The 10,732-nt window shown below is 33.9% G+C and overlaps 1 protein-coding gene across 2 annotated transcripts; it reads right to left on the bottom strand.

Moving 5' to 3' along the window:
• Positions 1-1,635: 1,635 nt before the first annotated feature.
• On the bottom strand, positions 1,636-10,089 carry LOC128163138 (neurogenic differentiation factor 6-A-like). Of its 2 annotated transcripts, none has more exons than XM_052826649.1 (2): positions 9,757-10,089; positions 1,636-3,729 (listed from the first exon to the last, which is right to left on the bottom strand). In XM_052826649.1, exon 2 carries the CDS (start codon positions 3,720-3,722, stop codon positions 2,613-2,615), a length of 1,110 nt encoding a protein of 369 aa, XP_052682609.1. In that variant the 5' UTR covers positions 3,723-3,729; positions 9,757-10,089; the 3' UTR covers positions 1,636-2,612. The 2 variants fall into 2 exon arrangements, with proteins under 2 accessions (XP_052682609.1, XP_052682610.1); XM_052826650.1 differs by lacking the exon at positions 9,757-10,089 and adding an exon at positions 4,401-4,785.
• Positions 10,090-10,732: the final 643 nt, after the last annotated feature.

The raw sequence follows: 10,732 nt of genomic DNA, 5'->3' as shown, positions 1-10,732 counted from the left end.
GATTTTAACAACCTGCAAAGTTCTCATCGTCATAATTGATTTGATGAATGTTTCCCCGTATTTTACGGCTTTAAAGGAATTATGTAGAAAATTAAACAGTACTTTGACATTCAATACTTATTCAAGGAAAAAGTAATCCAAGTACCTATATTCAATTTGGCATCATTTTAAAGAGTAGGTCAAGAGCTTGTTTAATGCCGTTTTTGGAGAGACTGTAGGCACTCTAGATATATTTCGTCAGCCAAAAATGGACAAAACGCTGAGAATTGTTACTTTTATCCTTCATATTTCATAGAAAATGGTTGTTTAAAACACGATTTTTTATTGTGTTTACCATAAATTTACGCCCCGATACTCCCTATGAAACAAAAGTAATGTTATAAAGCATTATCAAAACCATTAAAAGAATTTATGTCTTTAATTTCATAAACCTGTAGGCACCTTTCATTTACAACATCTTGACCTTAAGAAAATGTCTATTAGTTGTTCTCTTGATACTTGACGCGTGTGTGAAAGCGTAACGAAAATTGACACAATGTAGAGCAATGCACCTCGGTCTTTTAAGGATTAAATTGAGGATTGTGGCTGTCCGGTCGTTTTAGAACCATTTTAACAAGAGCTTAGACTTTGGGTAGTTGTGTAACACAGCTATGTGACGTAGGCCTGTCTATTTCATTGCTGGTCTCTCAGATATATGGCCCTTTGAAATCAACAAGATTTGTCTGGCTTTTGAGCTAAGAATACACAATCGGTGTATATATTTCGCTTGAAACCAGCGTCATTTTAAACTTGTTTTGACGCAAGAAATTGACAGTTACATGCTACTGAAAGTCCAAGCTCTTGTTAAAATGGTCCTAATATAATGGAGCTCTTGTTGAAATGGTTCTAACATAATGGACTCGTTTTTTTATGGTTTATTCCCATTTTACTGTTAACGAAAATTTACTGTAAGCCAAGTATGACATCATGATATAAAAGAAAACAGCGTAATGAAATTTGATACAAAGAAGAGCAAAAGCTCATCGCTCTTTTAACAAACTAACCAACAGCTCTAATAGCCCTATTAAAAGGTTAGAGAAAAGCAGATTCTCTTCTATTAGCTTACAGCGACTTGCATTTACAATAATCAGTCTACATAAGTTGATATAAAAAAAATTTCATTGCCCGACATGGCATTTTTTTTTTGGAGGGGGGTGCATCTTTTGCACATCTTTAAAAAAAAAACAATTAGGAGCATTTGTGGGTTTTTTCTCCAAAGCAATGTGTGGACAATATGTTTGAATATACGTGTAATTAATAATTTTTACCTAGCCTATGGGCTATACAACACCACCACCCCCACCCCCCACCCCCAAAAAAGAAAAGAAAACAAACTCAGGAAAACGAACGGCTGTAAAATAGAATGCTTGTATAATTGTTCAATTAAAATATTTTATTATTCGAATAAAATGCAAACTATGGTTTTACTTTCTCTTAAAAAAAATATATGTTTCGATTTCTAGGAAAAAAGCATTTATTTCATAAAACACAAATAAAATCGACTTTGATCTTAAATTAATAAATAGATGCATGTACTTTAGAAAAGCTTTTGAACAGCTCATATATATACAGAAACATACAGAAATTAAAACTTTGGCATTTTTAAAAATCAAAGAATAATATATTTTATTATATGTGAACGCAAAAAATAAAAACGTATAATAATATGACTAGGTAAAATTAAAATAATATCAAAATAAGATATTAAAAAATAAATATATCATTGAAAAACTACAGAAAAAATAATAGTACAAAATTCAAGTAGCCTTGTACATTGACTAGATGCATATTAATGTATATTAAAATATCGGCCATTTTGGCAATTATGACATGTTATTAAAAATGTATAAATAGAATATATAAGCTATCATTGCAGAAAAAAACAAATGTAGAACTGGTCCCCACCGTTATCAAAATTTCAAAACTCTGAACCCAGTCTTTAAGAGGGCTCGATGGTCGTGGCCATTTTTTAGGCTGTATTGACCTCCTTTAAAACGAGAGTTCTATATAAAAATATAGGAAAATACTAGATTTTAAAAAGTAAATATGTGGACTTTTTCTTTACTAAATAATAAAAGATATCATATCTTAAAATTTTAGATAGTTAATTTATTGACCATCCAGCCTCCTTATCTCAAATCCTTAAAAGGAAAGTGTATGAATTTGAGTTCAAAACTCAAACTTCAGACTTTGACTTGGGTAAAGTTTGTGACAATGGAACCTAACCATAGACGAGAAACTTTCATTGAGGAGAGAAAGAAGAAAGACGGATAGAGAGACATAAAGTAATCCTCATTTGTAATGGTATTTAGCTTTCTTTCTTTATGCATGTACATTTGTATGTTATACCCTAATATTTTTTGAGGTTGGAGGGTTTTAATAGTTCAAAAAATAATAGGTAGAAAAAATAGTCATATTTAAACATATCCGGAAAAGTAACATCATGATGTTGGTTATTACGTTCGCCGTTTCCTGTGACGTCATATAGATTGAAAGCCGTTCAGTAAAGTTGACAGTTTAAAACATATCCGGAAAATTAACGTCGTGGGGTTGATCACTATGTTTGCCTTACGTTAACCTGTGACGTCGAACAGATTCGAAGCCGCGCTGATTATGTTCATTTCCGGATTCACTGTTGAATCGGGTTGGAACTCGGAGATGTCTTCCAGCATGATATAAGGATTGCATTCCTGAGATGATGTCACGTGACCATGTGAATAGATCCCATTGTTGTTGAGATTTCTCCCGGTCATGCCACACATATACGAGTCGCCGGTGCTGTCACAGCGCATGAAATTTGTTGACGTCACAGCTTCGACTTGAAGAGAAGGCACAGCGGCGGCTTTGCTGATTTGCAGAGGACTGGTGTCACATGACGTGGCGTATCCAATAGAAGAAGGCGACATTTGGCAAGACGGATCTCCTCTGAGAGAGGATTGGTTGATATGAGCAGTGTAAGACATAATACGGTTGGGCGAAATCGAGGCACTTATAACGGGGTTTGGAGGGGACTGGTTGTACGACTGTGGGTTGTTATAGGCCTGTGGGTACTGGTCATTGTTCGGAGACACTTGGTACGAGTTATTGTAATAAAATTGGAACGGTTTCCCAAACGACGACTCCGGGAGAAGGGTCCGGGGGTTCAGTTGTAAGCCGCCGGCCACCAAGTTCATCGTGTTTTGAGACAGTCCCTTTGATAAGGCTTTGGCGAAAGAAATCGAATCCGGTTTCATTCCCGATTTTAAAATGTCTGCTAAGGCACCGATGTAATTTCTGGCGAGACGCAAGGTTTCTATTTTGGACAGTTTTTGGTTTTTGGAATAACAAGGCACGTGTTGACGTAACACATCTAATGCGTCATTCAGTCCATGCATTCGATTACGTTCACGGGCATTAGCCTTCACTCGACGCATGCGCAGTTTAGCTATTCGAGCTTTGGTCATCCTCTTCTTTTTTGGACCTCGTTTTTTCGGCACTTTGGGTTCATCCTTATTTGTTTTTGGTTCTTTTTCGTCCCGAGTATTAGAACGTTTGGAACTGCTTGAAGATTTTATGCTACACTGGTCGAAATCGCTTTCGTTAATGTCTGAAAAATCTTCAATGTCCGCATCTTCAAAATCACTTCCTGCAAGACTGAGATCTAAATCTGTGTCCATGCTGGGATTCTGTAGCTTTATTGGCATTATTCCTCTGAAGAAAAAAAAACATTTATTTATAATTTTTGGGGTTTTTTGAATTCAAAATGCAAGTTGATTAAATGAATTTTGTCACATGTAATTATTGCAAAAATATCATCAACTTCTGCATGAATTTTATTTTAAATTTTATTTGAATTCTTGGACAATTGAAAAACATTGAATATAGAAAAAGCATGAAATCCGTAATTATATATTAAATTAATATCAATATTATAAATGTCAAAGAAGTTGGATAAAACAGATCTAGAAATTCAATGTCAAATAGATTTGGCGATAGAATACTTTTTATAGGAAATGGAAGGTTAAGAATTAGAGAAGCATGCATGTTTTTTAGATACATTTATTCAAAATTAACATAAAGCTATCGGGTAAATTTTGCATTTAACTCTACAAAATTTCAACTTAAGATTTAACCTGATAAATTATTTTAATTAGCCTAACGATATGCTTAAAAATCGCGGGTGAAAAATAATGAGATGCATACAAGTATATTTTTTTATATAATAATATGATAAAATATTATAGAATAATACAAAGTCAATACAGCTGAAATTGAAAAAAAAATTAGAGTCAAATTCAAAAAAATTTAAATTGTGCTTACTTTTCCTTAAAAAAAACGAACCTCAGAGACAAACATAGCAATAACAAATCTGAAAATACTACCTGTGTTAAAACAAGAATGAATGAAAATGATCGCCGTACGTCCGATTAATATTCTCAAGGCCGCGGAAGTAAATAATAAATGAGGCACAAGTGAACTATGGCACCGTTGAGAAATATAGAGAAATCCCGTTGGGGGGTACACAAAGCTCCATTTCTCGGGCGTCGGGGAGAGAGAGAGGGGGAGATGTCTCTATGTCACGGGACCTGCCCGGTCGGCCATTTATACCAGTCATTTCTCACGCGTAATGAATAAGACAAGTTTTAATTGTCAATTAGGATTTTTTTTTTATTTTGACATCATTGGGCGATCGGGTGCAGTGCTGAGGAAAACGAGCAGAAGACAGAATAGCATAACAGCAGGTCCCAGTTCGTTTTTTTTGTCTTCCATCATAAAAATCATCCTTTATAATCAAATTACATTGATTAGTGCTGATAATGTCTGATTCAGTGGGGCATATCAGGAAAAAGTTACCCTCAAAGTCTTTTGTGAGAAGTCTGGGCCATCTGTGCGCTTAACACCAACTGTGATGTCTGAGCATGCGCACAAACAATGGAGAATACACTCATCTCTTGCCAAGAGTTTTCTAACAATAGTGAATTTATGATAGAGTCGAAAATGCGTATCTTCACAGATTTAACTCGCATACAATTATAGTGACGAATATTTAAAAGGTTCGAGTCGGATAAAAGAGCCACAGCCTTTCTCCTTTAGATTGTGACGAAAAATAATATCAAGTTTCGTCTTTTTTGAATTTAAATGATGGTTTTCAGATGTTAAAGATAGGAAGAACAGCCTTATTTTGACAGATACTTACACAATAAGGCTTCATTGTTTACATTAGTAACCATGTATTTCTATTCTTTATTATAGGCTTTTAAATTAATTTGAACACTAACTATTTTGTTAATATGTAAATTATATAACGGAGAATGAGCTAGATTTTTCTGCTTTTATATTGATCACCTTTCATCTTAAAACAATTTCATAACATCCAGCCGTTAAGTCATTTTCATGAAGAATTGATTCTTATTTCTATTTTAAATAGATTCATACAATATAATATTTATAACCATCTATTTTTCAATTTTAGAAATATTTTTTTTTTCATGATTCAAGATTTTTTGGCTTCTTCTATATGTTTCATTTACTTAATCGATCTATCAATTTTATCGATGTTTTGGAAACTTCATTCAATTACAACATAAATTACCCTTTAAAAACGTATTTCATATTCTATGTAGTATAATTTTTTTTTCTCAGACTATTTTTGTCTATTAATTAATCTTAACATATGATTAATACGTGTACCTTACTCTATTATTCGCATACAAATTTATCTGTGATCATTTGAACATCTGTTTGGTTATTTTCTTTTATTCAATCAAAAATTCAAATATCAACTTATCTGATCATCGAAATTTACATAATCAATTCAATTTATATTTTTTTTATTAAAACTTACTTTGATTTCACTTCAACATCAAATAATTCAAAAACTTTGTCTCATTTTCAACCATGATTATATACTTTTATGTAACAATAACCTCACGAGATTCCGAAGATTCGTAAAGAGGAATAACCAAACTCTCTTGGAAAAAAGTCATACATTACAATTTCACGTGCGAACTTTTTTTATTGCATATTAAGATTATTCTCTTCCTCTGAAGGAGGGTCGGCACGCGCCGATCACGTGCCACAGAGGCGATGCATCCATTGAACTAATTCAATTATTTACATTTCTTTATGGTATGATACATTGGTCACTAGAATGAGGAGAATTCTAACAAAGTGCAGATTTGTCGGGAAATGTCGAATCTTTATCGCAAACTCAATTTCAGTTTGTAACCTGTCAATCCGCGTCAAACGGTCTTAAAGCCAAATTCCTTGTTTAAATAAACGCATTAAAGATCGCGTATGTCAAGTTCTTTTTAAGATTCAACGTGCAATTAAATGCTTCCTAAACCGGAAAATTTGCTTAAATAATGCCTATACCGTTTTCTTTCTCGGCTGATATCAATACTCTTTAACATTCGGTCCCCCGGGGGAGCGATGCACATTAACAAAATTAATGAAATTTATCGTCTTTTCATGTGGTTGACTTCAAATTGAGTATTTCCTGGTCAAAACTTTTCCGAGCACAAAAGAAGCTGGTCTATTTCGGGAGGTTGCAAGAAACGGCTCCCCCGAGAATCCCATCCCCCGAAAACGCAATGCACTCGATTTGTAGCGACATTTATTTATGCGGGGAGGTGCATCATTTCGATTTATGCCGCTATAATTAATGAACTGGACCCAAATTGAAGAAGGAAAGGGATTCAGTGTATAACTGATGACCGGATCAAAGGATCTTCTAACATATCCCGATCGCCATTGATCTTGTCGCCCTGAGTCAACCACGGACACCTGGCCCCCGCTAAATTGACTTAATAGAGTGCTTGATGACCCTCTCTGTAGCTGACCAGTTGCCCTAGCTTCTGTTATGTGTGAATAGACAATAGAACGCACCGGTTTTCACAAATTCTTAAGCGTTGATATGACCATAATCCCGCGTCTATCTATACGCCAGAAATTTTTATTCTACATTTTATTGAATTTTGAGTGGTTTTAAAGTACAGTACGGCACGCGCGCGAATCCCGTGTTTATAGCTTTTATCGGGTTGTTGTTTGAACATCGCTATAATAACAGATTGAGATTCGTAGTAAAGTCAGCAGTTAAAAATGTCACCAATAAAATACAATCACCCCCCTCCCCTCTTTTTCTAAATTCTAATAAAGTTGTTATTGATGAAAGGCGCTGTTTGTTTTGGGCTTAATTTATTAAGATCCTGGTAATATTTTTATTATTTCTTATTGATGAATCGAAATAAGGAGACGAAACTGAAGCAGATTATTGGGGAAAATGGGGAGATTTTGCTATAACCTTTTCGAATAAAACTAGAGAATGATATTAATCAGTAATCGAATAAAGCTTCGTTTCAAACCGAATAAAGTACACAATGCATAAACCAGTTTGATTAATAACACACGTCATTGGATACTACAAATTGAACTGGATTTTATAAATACATGTACATGTAAAATTATAATATACGTGTAGAAATTGTGCTAAGAAATATGTGCTAAATTGTACTAGTGCCTCAAGAAAAAAACAATGTTCGCACATGTACATACATGTAATTAATTAATGCAAAATTTACTTTGCGTGTAAAGTAGTGAATTAGATTATTTATTAAATCTAATTAACTGTTAAGAGCGGCGCTTTCGACTTCATATACCTAAAATACTCATAAAATCCAAATTAACTCGGAATCCAACAATGTCTTGTTAGCCCGGTCCATAAATATTGCGTGTTCTAAACAAAGACCCCACAAGAAAATAAGGCTCCAAAAAAAAAAAAAAAAAAAAAAGGAGTAAAAAATCACATGAATACTTAATGCAACATACAATTGACAGGTAGCCGCTAAAATGGCCGGCGTAGATAATTTCTGTCAACTTTCCCTTTTCTTCCTTGCAGGTGATTCATGGCAAATTGGGTCTTGATTACCCACTTAATGCATATTTAATCAGATCCGGTCACCTGGGGCTCACTAGGGCCGGGGAATCTCGCGTGAGGGGGAACGATTTGGGGGTCCCCGTTAACGCGTCTTCTATGTTCCAAACAGACGTGACTTTCTTTTAAGGTGAATTATTGTCGAAGAAAAATTGATTTTTTTTTATTTATTTCTTTTATAATTGCAGAAGTAGAAATTCGATCAAAGGCAAATGACACCGCGGGATTTTTTTTTTCATCTTTCTTCGCTGTTTTCTAATTAAGGATTGGGAGATCGTGATGTCTTAACAGGTCTCCACAGTAGTCACTTTTCTTTGACTTTCTGAATTCACGTTCGAATAAATAAAATGGAAAATGGAGATAAAAAATAGTGATCTGAATTTGAAGCATGTTTGCACGACCAAATAAATTAAGTGCATGCGATTTATCTAGTAATCATTGCGCTGATTATTTTTAGGTACAACAGAGCATTTTGACATTCATTTGGAAATGAATTGAAATGAATATAGTGATCTTATTTTGAAACATGCTTGCATGACAAAAATATTAATTGCAATTTATTTAATTATCTACAGACTTTATTTCTAAACACAGAGTATAATATAGACACTCATTTTTTGGCCAAAAAAAAAAGCGCATGCAACCGTGTCCCGTTACTGGGTAAAAGAATTACATGTGCGAGTATACAGAAAAGTTTGATTGGTTAATTGGTCAACAGACTATCTATATCATGTCTACAATAAAAATTTCACAAAATAAAGTTAAAAATTCTATTGCAGAAGACAGATGCTAAAAGCCGACAAACGACGCCTTTTTTTTCGGATTCATCAAACATCATTTTCAAAATTTCATGGGAATCAGAACCTATTTAGCAGACGTCGCTCAAAGAGAAAGGAAAAAAAACTATGACAAAAAATATCTATTATTCAAATTAATTTATGTAAATTGTTTTTCCCGATTTCTCGAGAAGTTCTAAATATGGTGTATCAATATTCGACAAGGGAAATTCTTGGTTAACTCGTACGTGATTCCGTAATAAAAACGGATTTGACGCCGTAACGCGATACCAATCACGCGTGCTGTGTCGTCATTAGAGGCGTTTTACAATGACTACTCCCTAATTACGACAGAACTCTCCCCGGGGTTGAACGGCGGTCGGGATTTTAAAGGATTTCTTTTATTTGACCAAAGTAAACCGTAGTTTAAATGGCGTTTATCACGATTTGTTTGTGAAATCGAATCCATTCTGCAAGTGCGCATTTTAAAAGATTTCATCAAGTGGATTCAACTGATCTATTAGATGAATTTCCCCATTGAACATTTTCATTGTCAACAATGAGCATTAATCTACCATAAAATGCTATTAATAGATTCTGTTTATAATCAACGAATGGCTTATCATTATTTTTTTAATAGTATTAAAAAAATAATAAGCCTTTCAAATATATCAAGTTGATATGAATTCATATAAACGCATTTTTGGTACTCATAAATCTCGCAGATTTCCCATTTTAAAATAATTTTGACTTTATTAAATCTATTTTGTTTTTAAATTAAGACATGTTTGTAATTATTTAAATTTGATATGTGGTATATCGATCATTGCATTTCCTTTTAATTGATTTATCTTAAAAATCTGAAATATTTTAGAAATTCTAAAAAAAAATTTAAACTTGATATCTTTTTTATTGATTGAAAATTGTAATGACGTTATTTTTTTTAATGAGAGAGAGAGAGAGAGAGAGAGAGAGAGAGAGAGAGAGAGAAAGAGAGAGAGAGAGAAAGAGAGAGAATTTGACTCCTACCTTTATCAATCTGGAAATCTTGACATAATTTTCTATATGTGCTGATTACGGGTTGGGTTTTTCAATTCTCCGACTTTTTCCTTCCTCTATTTTTTTGTCTCCCTCTATTTTCTTAGTGCCACCACTTTCACTTTTCGCAAACACTTCCATATGTCATGTCGTAAGATAAAAGCGGCTCCTGTTAACCCTTTTAATTATGATGCAAATATAAATACGACTCTATCAAAAGAAATGCCGGGTCCGACTCTCTTAGGTCCACATCTGTCAGTGAAATTCAAGAATTATAACTGCAAATTTTATTCATCCCCGCAAATGCCCCTACTTTTCTCTTATCGGGGGGAGATATGCAATTTGATCAATATCCAACAACAGAATCGCGAACAGGCCACTGACGGTTATATCACTACCTAATCAAGCTTTATGGCTCATTATTACCCTTTAAATTAAAAACTGAAAAAGACAATAACGCTACAGAGTAAACAGGCTAAATAAGTCTTTTAAACATTACTTAATAAAGTGTTTCATTTTATTGTCGGTATGCATTTAGAAATGATAAAAATTGCTGGGAATTTTTTTTTATTTTTATTAATTCTAATGTATCTAAATTGTTTTGACACTTGTCAATAATCCCGGCGCGAGCAAAAGAGCAAAATCGTCATTATTTGATAATGAACACTTTATATCGCTAGAAAGCTATTAGGGCGACACTATCTTGGAATAGAAAAGTAAACACTTATCTCAAGTTTTCGTGTCAGTTCAAAAATTGTCCGCAGAATGGCACGTGCCGAAGTTTACGGTTACCTGGGTAACGCGACATTAAGCGCTTAGCAACGGGAGCTCGCCAAAGGCCCAAGGAATTCAAAAACCTCTTAATCCACGTTTTAGGACGTTAGTCAAAACTCATTTGTAAGACGAATCACGCGTTTTTTGTTTGAGTACTGAGGATAAAAGCTGATGACATACATATAAATCCTAA

Source organism: Crassostrea angulata, chromosome 9 (genome assembly GCF_025612915.1).
Source record: "Crassostrea angulata isolate pt1a10 chromosome 9, ASM2561291v2, whole genome shotgun sequence".
In the NCBI taxonomy this organism is placed as follows: domain Eukaryota; kingdom Metazoa; phylum Mollusca; class Bivalvia; order Ostreida; family Ostreidae; genus Magallana; species Magallana angulata.
The sequence above is the reverse complement of the archived record's forward strand: the minus strand, read 5'-3'. Positions and strand labels throughout refer to the sequence as shown.